At 36.3% G+C, this 14,497-nt stretch overlaps 1 protein-coding gene across 1 annotated transcript; it reads right to left on the reverse strand.

Annotated features, from left to right (window-relative positions):
* Positions 1-7,827: 7,827 nt before the first annotated feature.
* Positions 7,828-14,284, reverse strand: LOC116272793 (zinc finger protein 280D-like). Its single transcript, XM_031661605.1, has 2 exons — positions 12,844-14,284; positions 7,828-9,767 (listed from the first exon to the last, which is right to left on the reverse strand). The coding sequence occupies exons 1-2, from the start codon at positions 12,879-12,881 to the stop codon at positions 9,146-9,148; spliced, it is 660 nt and encodes a 219-aa protein (XP_031517465.1). The 5' UTR covers positions 12,882-14,284; the 3' UTR covers positions 7,828-9,145.
* Between the last annotated feature and the right edge of the window lie 213 nt (positions 14,285-14,497).

Here is a 14,497-nt window from a genome sequence, read left to right on the forward strand (position 1 = left end):
TACTATGAGCCAATATACTGTGACAAGATGATATACTTTAATATCATTATTTCTACCTGATACATTGACAACAGAAATGAAGGAAACAGTAACATAAATGTGAAATAAAAAATCATTTTAAAAACTGGAAGACTACAAATATTTGTTTAAAAGTTATTCAAAAAAGAAAAATTTAAAGCACATAAGGTATTAATTGCCCTACCCAATCGTCTTTATCTTTATTTGGTTACAAATGTTTCAGATATAAAAATTTCTTTTATTTGGCATTGATATTAGTCCAGTTCAAAAACCTCTTACTTTTTTTAATGATGAAAGTATTTTGTCTGCCCTGATTTTGGTCTTGCTGTTGAAATTGATACTGCTTTTGCTAATTTATAGTTTAGATCCATTTCTGATTTCTTTTTAAAATGTTCCATAACATTCATGTCTTCTTTTCTTTGCATTTCTTGTTAAAGTATTTGCAAAGAACAGTAGACTTTGGCAAATACTTAAACACTGAAAGTGCCAAAAAATTGATTTGGTAGTATTTGAAATACGTAACATTTGGATCTCTTGGCAAGGTTAACGCATTACACAGAAGCACAGTCAAAATTGCCAATTTAAGGGCTTATTTTGCTCCTATGTTGTGCTATTTCTTGGAACACCATTGATAGGATTTGTATAAAGTATACTATCTACATAAACCCGTGGATATTTATTACATTTACAAGAATGACTAACCCTCAGCAGCAGATGAGGCAAGAACACAGACTTACAATATGGCAATGGCAATCACTGAGTGATTCAATTGTGACCACTTTCCTTCTAAGTGCTTCTGTTCTGGTTCTGGGAAATGTTGACCTTACCCTTGAACTCCACATGTCAGCATTCCCTGCTCTTGCTTTTGGGCGTGACTTCAATGAATTCTTTCAAAGGATAATGGCTCTAAGTTGATTATTAAGCTTTAATTCTAAGAGGAGAGTTACAATACTTTTCTCTGTCTCAACAATTTCTTGACTGATTTGTCTTGAAATTCAGAAAATATATAAATTTCCCAAAATATGCTGTTAGGAGTTCCCATATAGAAACACTATGGGACCTCTCTTTAATTTAGTTAAAAGTTTTAACAATTACTGTAATGGCCATATTCTTTATTTAATTAAGTTTTGTTGCTTAAAGGCCTTCTTTTAATGGTTGGAGGTAAGAAGTTGCCTCTCCAGCCTTGCATATATCTGAATTTCTAGAGTTCCTGTGTTCTTTTTTGTTCTCATTTGCAATCCTACCTTTTCTTATTTCTCAGCTGAGTTAATTTCTTTCTTAAAATACATTGTCAGGCCGGGCGTGGTGACGCACACCTGCAATCCCAGCACTTTGGGAGGCCCAGGTGGGTGGATCACCTGAGGTCAGGAGTTTGAGACCAGCCTGGCCAACATGGTGAAACCCCATCTCTACTAAAAATACAAAAAAAGCCAAAAAACAAAAATTAGCTGGGTGTGGTGATGGATACCTGTAATCCCAGCTACTCAGGAGGCCGGGGCAGGAGAATCACTTGAACCCAGGAGGCAGAGGTTGCAGTGAGCCGAGATCACACCACTGCACTCCAGCCTGAGCAACAGAGCGAGACTTCATCCAAAAAAAAATAATAATCATCATCTTGTCAAATGCAGCTAATACAGTAATCAAAACATGCTGTTAACATTCTGTTATCCGAAGTAATCTTCTGATAGACATACAAGTTTATTAAGAATATTATTTGTCTTCCAAGTATTACAGGAAATAGTTTACCAAATCTTTCACATCAGAATTTGGATCACCTCATGTAGCCACACCATCTGTCACCTAAGCCACTGTAATAGTTAAGTTGGATTTTATTTTTTTCATGGTAGCACTACACTTCCAGGATTCACGACTGTATTGATCAAGATAGGCCAGGTTATGTTGCAGAAACAAAAATTCCCTAACTATAGAGGCTTAAAACAAAAATACTCATTCTCTCTCACACGCCCATCTGAATAAACAGGGAGGCTCTCTCTGTTCATAGTAGTCCCTCAGTAACCCAGCCTGATGGAGCAGTCACCATCTCAAATATGACAAGGCACCACGACAAAGGAAAAAAAATTCTGAAGAGTTTCACATCAACAATTATATGCTCCAAACCAGAAGCCACTTTCGCTCACAATGCACTGGCCAGGAACTAGTTACACGGCCACACACACTAGAAATATTTGGTGAATTGTAGGAATGAAAATCACATTAGGTTTTTAAAAATTAATAAATAAAACTGACTTTGAAGAGTTGAAGAAAAAAAATCTAGATGAAAACATCAAGTCTTAGAAGTTTATGCCAGGACAAGAAGCTTTCCGCTAATATTGTGGTAAGAGAATTTTCCATTTCTACCTTACAAACTTAAGTATTATTTTACTATTTTTCTATAAAGATTATGTTAATATAATAATGGATATTTTGGCCGGGCGTGGTGGCTCATGCCTGTAATCCTAGCACTTTGGAAGTCCAAGGCAGGTGGATTACCTGAGGTCAGGAGTTCAGGACCAGCCTGGTCAACATGGTGAAACACCATCTCATACAAAAATTAGCCAGGCATGGTGGCAGGCGCCTGTCCCAGCTACTCAGGAGGCTGAGGCAGGAGAATTGCTTGAATCCGGGAGGTGGAGGTTGCAGTGAGCCGAGATCGTGCCATTGCACTCCAGCCTGGGCGACAAGAGCGAAACTCTGTCTCAAAAAAAAAAAAAAAAAAAAAAAAAAAAAGGGCCGGGCATGGTGGCTCATGCCTGTAATCCTAGCACTTTGGGAGGCCAAGGTGGGTGGACTGCCAGAGCTCAGGAGTTCAAGACCAGCCTGGGCAACACAGTGAAACCCCATCTCTACTAAGATACAAAAAATTAGCGAGTCCTGGCAGCGTGCGCCTGTAGTCCTAGCTACTCAGGAGGCTGAGGCAGAAGAATTGCTAGAACCCGGGAGGTGGAAGTTGCAGTGAGCTGAGATCATGCCACTGAATTCCAGCCTGGGCGACAGAGAGAGTCTCTTAATTTAAAAACTGAATAATCTTCAAAAAATTGCAAACTTGTAATTCTAGAACAGGTAATAGTAAGAAATGTGGACCAAATTTATAAACTAAGTTCCACTGTAATGTTTACAATAATGAAAATTAAAGAATGGTTATAAAAGTATGATATGGACTATATGAAAATATAAAGTAAGGGCCAAACTTTTCCTTAAAGGGCCAGATTGTACATAACTTAGGCTTGTGAGCCTTATGGTCTCTGTCTCATATAACTGTGCTGTTGTAGTGCAAAAGTAACAACAGACAATATGTAATTAAATAGTATGGCTGTTCTAATATTTTGATTATAAAAATAGGTAGTCAACTGTGGGTCATAGTCTGCTAACCCCTAACACAGAGAATTAAAATGTTTTCAAGGAAGTAGAGGCCAGGCATGGTGGCTCACGCCTGTAATCCCAGCACTTTGGGAGGCCAAGGCAGGTGGATCACTTGAGATCAGGAGTTCAAAACTAGCCTGGCCAACGTGGTGAAACCCCCATCTCTACCAAAAACAGAAAAATTAGCTGGGTGTGGTGGCAGGCACTTGTAATCCCAGCTACCTGGGAGGCTGAGACACGAGAATTGCTTGAACCTGAGGGGCAGAGGTTGCAGTAAGCTGAGATTGCACCACTGCACCCCAGCCTGGGCAACAGAGCGAGACTCCATCTCAAGAAAAAAAAAATGTCTTTAAGGTACCGGATAAAGATGAAATACTTTAAAAGTTTAAAACCGGTCTGGCACGGTGGCTCACGCCTGTAATCCCAGCACTTTGGAAGCTGACGCAGCTGGATCACCAGAGGTCAGGACTTCGAGACCAGCCTGACTAACATAGAGAAACCCTGTCTTTACTAAAACTACAAAATTAGCCGGGCGTGGTGGCACATGCCTGTAATCCCAGCTACTCGGGAGGCTGAGGCAGGAGAATTGCTTGAACCCGGGAGGCGGAAGTTGCGGTGAGCCGAGATCACGCCACTGCACTCCAGCCTGGACAATAAGAGCAAAAACTCCATCTGAAAAAAAAAGTTTAAAATCATACTTTATACTTCTCCAAATCTCCACAAACAGCATGCCTTACTTTAATATTCAGGGGAGAAAAGTCATTTTAAAAAAGGTGTTGGAGTGGATCAGCAATACAGTCAATTTTTCTATTCTGTTTTTGGTTAAGTCTAATGATCCTAGATGTACCTGGGGCATTTTCCAGAAACCAAAACCCAAGGTAACTTCTGTGATCAACTGTCTTTCAAGTCATTAACTTCTGCAGCTACAGCTTCCCTGAAAGTGTGGCCCAATAATCTTCATAATAATGGCACACTGTGCCATCAATGAAGTCCAAATTATGTGGAAAATATTTGTTAAAAATGAAGGCAATTTTACAGGACTTTTAACAAGCAATTAAAAGTTCGCTAGAGCTAACTATAAAAAGCAATTTCACCCAACATATCTCATTTCTTAAAGATGTTATAGTTGTTGCTACAGATGTGTTTAGTTCCTCACAAATGATCTGAGTGTATCTTTTAATTTGAAGCTTTTAAGTTGAAAATTAAATATTGTCATGGCTTTCAAAAATCTGTTTATTCATTTTGTCTACATTGATCTGCAGATGTGCCTCAGTCAAAAAAATAGTTATGCATCGCTTAATGAGAGGGATCTATTCTGAGAAGTGCATTGTTAGGCAGTTTCAGCGTTGTGTGAACATCATGGAGTGGTCTTACACAAACCTAGATGGTACTGCCTACTATACACCTAGACTATATGGCATAGTCTATTGCTCCTAGCTTGCAAACCTGGGCAGCATGTTACTGTACTAAATACTGTAAGCAAGTGTAACACGATGGTGTTTGTGTATCTAAACATAGAAAATGTACAGTAAAAATATAGTATAAAGATAAAAAATTGTACGCCTGTGAGTACTTACTATCAATGGAGCTTGCAGGTCTGGAAGTTGCTCTGGATGAGTCAGTGAATGGTGACTGTGAAGGCCTAGGACATTACTGTACACTACTATAGACTTTATCAATACTGTACACTTGGTCTAAATTTAAAAATGTTTCTTCAATAACAAACCCTAACATACAATAACTTTTTTACTTTATGTATTTAAAAATTTTTTACTTGACTCCTGACACAGGGTCTTGCTCTGTCCTTCAGGCTGGAGTATAGTGGCTCGATTACAGCTCACTGTAGCCTTGAACTCCTAGGCTCAAGTGATCCTCCCACCTCAGCCTCCTGGGTAGCTGGGACTACAGGCAACTGCTACCATGCCTAATTTTTTTTTTTTTGAGACGGAGTGTTGCTCTGTTGCCCAGGCTGGAGTGCAGTGGCGCGATCTCGGCTCACTGCAAGCTCCGCCTCCCGGGTTCACGCCATTCTCCTGCCTCAGCCTCCCACGTAGCTGCAACTACAGGCATCCACCACCATACCCGGCTAATTTTTTGTATTTTTAGTAGAGACGGGGTTTCACCGTGTTAGCCAGGTTGGTCTCGATCTCCTGACCTCGTGATCCACCCGTCTCAGCCTCCCAAAGACTAATTTTTTTATTATTATTTTTTTTTTGCAGAGGTGCAGTTTCACCACGTTTTCCTGGCTAGTCTCAAACTCCTGGGCTTAAGCGATCTGCCCCTCTCGGCCTCCCAAAGTGCTAGGACCACAGGCATGAGCCACTGTGCCTGGCCTTTTACTTGACTCTTCTGTATTAATGTTTTGCTAACAACACAAACATTTGACAGCTCTACAAAAATACCTTTCTTTATATCCTATTCTATAACTTTTTTTTACTATTAAACAGTTTGTTTTTACTTTTTAAACTTTTTTGCTAAAAACTAAGACACACACACGCATTAGCCTAGGCCTATGTGGGGTCAGCATCATCAAGATGTCACCAGGCAAGAGTATTTTTTCAGTTTCATTATAATCTTATTGGACCACCATCATACATGGGGTACGTCATTATGTGGCACATAACTGTACTTAAAAGATAATTGTTTTTCCTCTAAAGTTTAGAAATAGGTAAATCAAGTGTTTTGCTTCTTAGCTGAGTAAACAAGTCTTAGTGTTATAATACTCTAGTAAAAATAAAACACTTGCAATCCTCTTATAGTGCATACAAACTTCCTATTTCATTAAAGTTAATACAAAGAGTAGTCTTGTAGTAACAACAAGTGCATATGTGAATATGGTATTCAGATTTTCAATATAAATTAACAGTGCATCCTATAAAGTAAAGCTTCTTGATATTATTAAACTGCACTTATAATCCAGCATAATCCTATTGTTTTAACAGCGAACTATAACATACTAAGGCGTCTTGATGGTTCTTAGGCAAACAGTCACTAGAGAGCATCACTGGCTTTCATATTTCTATCAAAGGAGTTTAAGCACTACAAAGCAGGGGTAGGCAAACTATAGTCCATGGGCCAAATCCAGTCAACATCCTATTTTTGTAAATAAAGTTTTACTGGAACACAGTTTCAAATTTACATATCATCTACACTGGCTTTCATGATACAAGGCAGAGTTGGGTAACTGTACTACATGGCCCACAATTATTTACTGTCTGGCCCTGTAGAGGAAGTTTCCTAACCACTGCTCTAAAGCACTGCTACCAAAGGTTTGGTTTGCGTACCTGGATTGGTTGTTCCTGACTGGAGATAAGGAGATTGAGAGAGAATGTAAACCAGCTATGGTTCCAAGTACAATTCTTAATTCAACTATTTTTTTTTTTTTTTTTCATTGCCAGGCTTTCTCAATGAAGCACTTACAGTCCAGTATAGGTTCCTTTTCTCATAGTATATAGGTACAAACAGTTCATTGACCTGCTACTTTGAATACCACAACTCGAAAGGTATATGGGGGCTGGAGTAGCAAAGCTCCAAAGGGATTATAGACTTATTTTGAGCACTTAGAGGCTTATTTTGGCATAGTGCTCTAGAGTTTTGTGGTATAATGTGATAATGTGGCAACACACTGAATGAGACTCACAAAGTGGTCCTTATAGAGACAGGCCTTTTCCCTACACTCTGCTCTTCTAAGATTCATATTTTCCAAAAATCTTCCATGATACAGAATTACATTTTAACAAGGTGAAGGATGATAGCTAATGGCTCCTTCTCTCCCTATCTTTTCTTGGGAGCAGGAAAGATAAAAATATTAGCTCTCCTCCTCAAAATACTCAAAATAATTCATAATATATTTTGCCTATTTAGCCTCTTTAAATTGTTGAGCAGATAAAAAAGCAGATATTAAATTCTATTTATCTGGAAGTAAAAGAATTTATAAAGCAAATCTATTCTCATAAATATTAGCAATATTGGCCAGGCTCAGTGGCTCAAGCCTGTAATCCTAGCACTTTGGGAGGCCGAGACGGGCGGATCACGAGGTCAGGAGATCGAGACCATCCTGGCTAACACGGTGAAACCCCATCTCTACTAAAATATACAAAAAACTAGCCGGGCGAGGTGGCGGGCGCCTATAGACCCAGCTACTCTGGAGGCTGAGGCAGGAGAATGGCATAAACCCGGGAGGCGGAGCTTGCAGTGAGCTGAGATCCGGCCACTGCACAGAGCAAGACTCCGTCTCAAAAATAAATAAATAAAAAATAAATAAATAAATAAATATTAGCAATATTGTCCCCTGTACTTTAAGTCCTAATTTAAAATAATGCATCAGCAGTTAAAGAACGTAGAATGGAATCCTCACTGCTAACACTGATATTAAATTTCTTAAACAAGTATATAATTTCTAAAGGCACCAAAGGTAATCTGAATCAAGCAGTGATTGGAAAAATAGAATTATTCGGGGACAGATTTTTATTGCAAATATTTACTCAAAAACTACTATATACAGCAGAGTTTTAATCACCATTTAAAACATTGAACATTCAGTGAAACAAAATTTAAGAATCCAAAGCACATTTTAAGAAGTAAAAATGAAGCACTTTAAATAAAAGTTTATTAGTACTTCAAAGCAAACTACTGTTCTTCATATTATTCATTTCTATATCTATTATATTCTAGATGATTAAAAAAACTGAGAAATCAATGTAGCAGCCATCTTATAGATAAATTAGGCTAAATCTCCAAAGCCAGTTTTTTACATCACTGTTTTAGGTCCCATTTGAAGTTTTTATTTTACAATTACAGAAAAGTCACTTAAACATGGCTGAATACATGCCAGGATATGTTTTCAGTTTACTGTTTTACAATATCTACATTATACCATACTTTGGTTTGGCTTCCAGACCATTTTTATGGGCCTATTTCTAAAGCAGATCATTAAAACAATATTAAAAGCATAATAGCTACAGGAGTTTCAACAATGGGTGTCTACTTTACATTAATACAACTAATACATCGAAGAATTTCTACACAGCTTACACACTGACAAAAAGCACAAATATAAATTTATATCTTAATAATTCCACTTTCACTGAAAGTTTAATTAAGGTAAGCTTACAGCCTAGCAGGCTAACACTTGTATGGAGGTACAAAGATTCAAATATTCTGTTTACATGCGTCTGACAGACTGGAATGTTATATTAAATCCAAAATTAAGTTTATGTTCATCCAAATTCTCATTAGGTCAATTTCATACTCTAAGCATGCTCCATTTACCAGCATCATCCTAAAAAATAAAGCCTTCATTAACAATGCCAATCAGCCATTATTTTAAATCAGTTACTCCCAAAAAGTACATGGTTTCCAAATCTTTTCCTCTCAGTTCACTGAAAAGGATGTATAAGTAATAAGGATTTTTAGCTTAGGACTGATGAAGTTTGAAAGGCTTTATAAATATAACTAATATCATCAATTCATGTCAACAACCAAATCCCATTTCCTTGAAAACCATTAAACGAGACCTTTCCACTGCAACTGTAACTATCATTAAAATCTTGTTCATGTTTTTAATAACTTCTTGGGAATCCCTACTAATCATGCTATTATTGGCAAATTGATTTGATAACATAGGTTGAACATACAGGTAAAGTGTATGTGTGACCTCCCTTACATATTTCCATTTCTGAACCTACAAAAGCACCACTGAGCTCACCTGATAGCACTGTTCCAAATGCCCTTATCGTTGGTACACTGAAACTTAAAATGACTAATTTCAACTTCTTTCTTTTTCATCTGCCAGGTCTACTGTTGCCTCTGTTGTGCTGGGGTTATTTCCTCCAGGAATGTCATCTGTTTGATCAGACACTACTTCATCAGTCTTGGCTGAAGGATCACCACTACCTTTCTGAAGAATCTCTGTGGCTTCATACTCAAGTACCTCTGATGGAGTCAGAGGTTCCAAATGAATACTGCCTTGCTCACTAACATCAGAACTAACAGATTCAGGTTCATCTCTTTTTCTCAAAAACTGATCAATGCTAACATTATCTGATGTTAACCGCAAATCCTTAATATTCTTTGAAGAAAATCTGGCTTCACTGGAGTTGTGATCCTTAATCTGAGCAGATAAGATTATGTTTTCTGAACTTTGGCGCATCTTCAACTCCATTTCCTGACAAACATGTATTTGTTTTTTCTTTTCCACTTTATCTGCACCAATATTTGAATCACAACTGAAGATGTTTTTGCAGCCAGTTTCCTGGTCTGCAAGACAGGTTTCATTTTCCTTATCTGAAACTGTTAGGCTTTCTTCACTTTTTGTTGCTGATGAGCCTTCAAATGAATTTGCATTACATCCATTTTTTTCTTCTGAAGAAGCAGCTTTATCCTGTTTACTGAAAAAATAAAGTAATTTATTATGTATTTCTTCATAAAGCAATGTTTTTGAACACTATCAAAATAAAGACATGCTCTAAAAAATAAAAAGTCAAGGTACATTTGCCCATCAAAAAGGAAAACAAGTCCAAGTTCCCCATCCTTGCTGTGCCAGTATAATTTAGCAGGAGGCCATTTTCTTAGGCAAGATTCTGAGAAACTCTGGAGTCACATACTAAAAGATGTCTATCAACTAGTCTTAGTCCTGGCTGTCATTATGTTCATCTGTTCATATCTCTTGCCTGTTTCTAGTTTAAATTTAAGTATTTTTATTAACTTGCAAAAGTACCTAAAATAAAAAAATATATTTGGAAAAAATCTATATTTTTGTATGATTTTTTTCTTTTTTGAGACGGGGTCTTGTTCTGTCACCCAGACTGGAACACAGTGGTGCAAATGTCTTACTGCAGCTTTGACCTCCTGGACTCAAGTGATCCTCCTACCTCAGGCTCCCAAGTAGCTAGGAATATAGGCGCACACCACCAAGCCCAGCTAATTTCTTTATTTTTCACAGAGACAAGGTCTTTCCATGTTACCCAGGCTGGTCTCCTAGGCTCAAGCAATCCTCTTGCCTTGGCTCCCAAAGTGCTGGGATTACAGGTGTGAGTCACCATGTCCAGCCTCCTTTATGATTTAAATAGCCTCTTATGTTTAGGATGTTTTTCCATACGTAAAATCAGATAATCATTCAAACATATTCTCTAATTTTTAATAGCCTAATTTTAAAAACATAAATATATGCCTGAAAAACTGTATGTAAATATATAACATACATACACATCTAAGTGTGTGAACATGTTTGTACACATATATATTTATATGTGTGTGCTTCTGTGTGTTTATTCTGGCCCTGATGTGTTAACAGAAACTATCTAGTGAACCATAAAATACGAGAAACAAGATTTCTAAGAAGATCACCAATCCATTATCTAGATCTAAGGATGCTTATTTTACAAAAATAAATTTAATGATTACATATACCTTATTTCTTACATTTAATCAATCTGACATTTAGACGTATTCCCAATGAATTGCACAAATATCCTAGCAACATTTCCAAAAGGCAATTTATTATTTACTAAATTGTTATTTATATAAGGCTATTTCTCTGCTATTTGTTTTGTTCTACTGATTTGTCTTTAGACTATTCCTAAACCAATAGCACCCAGTTTTAACAATTACTGATTAACAATATACTTTAGAACTAAACAAATCACCTATATTCTACAACTCTTCCCCATAAATTTCATACTTTAAAAATGTAAAAGACATTTATCAAGGAAGCTCATTAAAACAATGTTTAAAATAGTGAATATTAAAAATCTAATTTTTTTTTTTTGAGACAGAGTCTCACTGTGTCGCCCAGGGTGGAGTGCAGTGGCATGATCTCGGCTCACTGCAACCTCTGCCTCCTGGGTTCAAGTGATTCTTCTGCCTCAGTCTCCTGAGTAGCTGGGATTACAGGCGCATGCCACCAAGCCCGGCTAATTTTTGTATTTTTAGTAGAGATGGGGTTTCACCATATTGGTCAGGCTGGTCTCGAACGCCTGACCTCGTGATCCACCCGCCTCGGCCCCCCAAAGTGCTGGGATTACAGGCATGAGCCACAGTGCCCAGCCAAAAACCTAATATCTTATCCAACAAGAAAGGAATGATTAAATACATTATGGTATTGCTAAGTAGAAAAATATAAATCTTTTTTTAAGTTTGTCAGTTTCCAAAACAAATCCCATAAATGTTTATTCAATTCATAATTTAATTTGTAAAATAGTCTATCATGCAGTTAATATATTATTTTTTATCATGGTAAAATTTTGCTTTTCTTGATTTGGATCCTCCCCATTTCTCTCTCTATATATAGATATAGATATTTTTAAGGCTAGTCAAGCGAAGTGGTGGGAGTGGAAAAAGAACAAATAACTCTGCAACTGGCTGTGATCAATCAGTTGTATCATTTTTGTTACATTATGATTGGGCAAGTTTGTCCACTATATTTTGTAATCATATGTTAGTGGTAGATTAGAAAGATTCTGATTTTTACACCAGGCTACTTTAATCAGTATTCTCATTAATTTCAATCATTCTTAACTCATTTTTTGGATCTTAACTGGCTAATTACAAATAGAAAAACTATTATTTTTTTCCTCATTTCAAATTTGTATAATTCTTATTTTTGTTCAGATCATAATGGACTAACTACAATTTACAGAAAACGTTACATAATACAGAGATGACTAGTCCGCATTTTCTAACTCTTTAGTTGATTTTTTGTTAACAGTCCCCTGAGAACTTACAAAAAATGCCAGGTGAAGAAAGGGCGAGATCACTTTACTAATGAAGTATAAGAAACACCTCCATAGGAACTTAATAATTTGCTTTTAGGGACAAAAGATTAATCTCAACAGACTAACAGGCAACCTACTGTAAAATATATAGCATACAGATATAAATGGGTGAAATTACTTAAAAGACAAAATAAAATTACCCTTCTTTGGAATAAAGTTCTAATTGGAATGTTCAGATTCTCTTCTGCTAAAAGACTGTGAAACATCTTGTGTTCTTTAACATTCTATCAAAGTATGAAAATTTTAAAAGCCAATCCCTCAATTTTGAAACTATTGAAATCCTACCACATAAGTAGTCTTATAGTTTTTGGAAAATACTTTAAAAAATCTTAAGATTATCTATTTGCAATAACTGTTCCTGTCCAGTAACATGTAGCATCTTGTAAATGTATTCATTTAATAGGGGCAAAGAAAATCTGCTAACATTTTACTTGCTAGTAAGTAGTTTTTCAAAAATTTAACAGCACAAAATATACTCTATATGTTTAAAATATTTAAAAACGAAGGATATAGAGAATATTTTTGTTGGATTAAAGTTTTTAAGTTTTATTTTAATTAAGAGCCATTATAGAAAATAGCACTATATACAAAAATTTAAATAGTCCTTTGCCAGTTAACTGTGAAATAACGCAGCTCAAGTGTTATTTCGTATACTTGAATTTTAAGAAACTCATTTTTTCCTTATATTTACCTTTCAGAATTTGATGTTTCTGTTTCTCTTTCAGCCATGTTAGGTCTTCCAATTTCCTGAAATAATTAATAATACTTTTCTTTTACATTCACAGTTAATCTTAAAGAAAACTATTTTTATTATGCTAAACTTTCTGGATAAAAGAAAAGTGTGCAACTTAATATAACACAGAAATAGAAAAATAATTTATTAAATATAAAATATAATTAGAATAATTATCATAATTATATGCAGTTTTAAAAATGTTTTTAAACTTACAAAAGTTTCAGTGTACCAAAAGTTTCTGATTCAAGGTAAAAAAGCAGTTACCCACCCATGTCAATATCTGCTTTTCTTAACCGCTATTTCAAATGTGGGTCATAATTACAATTACTTAAACAGAAAACTAGTAAAACACAACTTGAATCTGAATAACAAGATGCCTCCATAGTATTTTATATAAATATATTAAGCACAGATATTTAGATAAAACATTTTTGAATTTATGATTTCATAGTGAGTCACGGTAACCCTTCCACTGTCAAACCAAAAATATGAAACAGTCCACTAAGGAAGAAATACTCTACTTATTTCAAATGTTTTACAGGGAAGAAAGAAAAGAGTAAAACCTCAGTAAGCCATAGGCCAACCTAACAGCTTGTAACAATTACCAGCTATGCAGTACATATGATGCATGAAGCAGTGTATTAAGAACTTTACATTCACTATCTCATTTAATTTACATATTAGATTTTATAAACACTATTTTTATACATGAGAAATAAGACTGAGTGGGAACCCAAGGCAATACCACAATAACTGGCAAAGAACCAAGGCAATACCACAATTAGTAGTAAAGATTCAAATCTACATCTACCTCTTAACCACTATGGTAGATCAACTCAAGCCTATAAAATTGATAATGGTGTATTTATCACATACATTCATCTACTCACCCTCTCAAAACCCTGCTAAAATGAGGGCAAAGAAATAAAATATTTTTACTCATAAAGATGAAGAAAACATCAAAGTATACTAATTGCTAAACAGATTTCACCAACTTTTTAGAAATAGGAAAATCACTGGAAGAGTTGGTACTGACTTAGCAGTATGGAGGAAGTTACAATGAATGTCTGCAGTGGAGGAGTGCAAGGGGAAGAGAATCAATTTGCCCAGAGAACCAAAAATATCTGGTATTTGCAGGTGGTCAGTATACTATTTAGTACACAAAAAGTAAAAACAAAGCATTGCTGGGAAATCTAAATGCTCCTTCCCCGAAGCTTACACAACAGGTACCTATACCTTTCCTTACCAAAGAGGCTAAAAGTTAGCATCCTTCTTAACTTCCTTCCTTCCTTTTTTTTTTTTTGACACAGTCTTGCTTGTCACCCAGGCTGGAGTGCAGTGGTGCGATCTTAGCTCACTGCAACCTCCACCTTCAAAGTTCAAGCGATTCTCCTGTCTCAGCCCCTCCAGTAGCTGGGATTACAGGCACCCACCACCATGCCTGGATAATTTTTGTATTTTTAGTAGGCATGGAGTTTCACCATGTTGGCCAGACTGGTCTCCAACTCCTGACCTCAGGTGATCCACCCACCTCAGCCTCCCAAAGTGCTGGGATTACAGGCATATTCCACCATGCCCAGCTAATTTTTTTATTTTTAGTAGACATAGG

This window comes from Papio anubis, unplaced genomic scaffold (assembly GCF_008728515.1).
Source record: "Papio anubis isolate 15944 unplaced genomic scaffold, Panubis1.0 scaffold200, whole genome shotgun sequence".
Taxonomy (NCBI): Eukaryota; Metazoa; Chordata; class Mammalia; order Primates; family Cercopithecidae; genus Papio; species Papio anubis.

What these genes read in the sequence shown, in the direction of transcription:
- LOC116272793 (XM_031661605.1), bottom strand. Translation starts at nt 12,881, where the DNA reads ATGGCTGAAAGAGAAACAGAAACATCAAATTCTGAAAG. An exon ending in GAAACATCAAATTCTGAAAG is followed by an intron (nt 9,768 to 12,843) that starts GTAAATATAAGG and finishes TTATTTTTTCAG; the next exon opens with TAAACAGGATAAAGCTGCTT.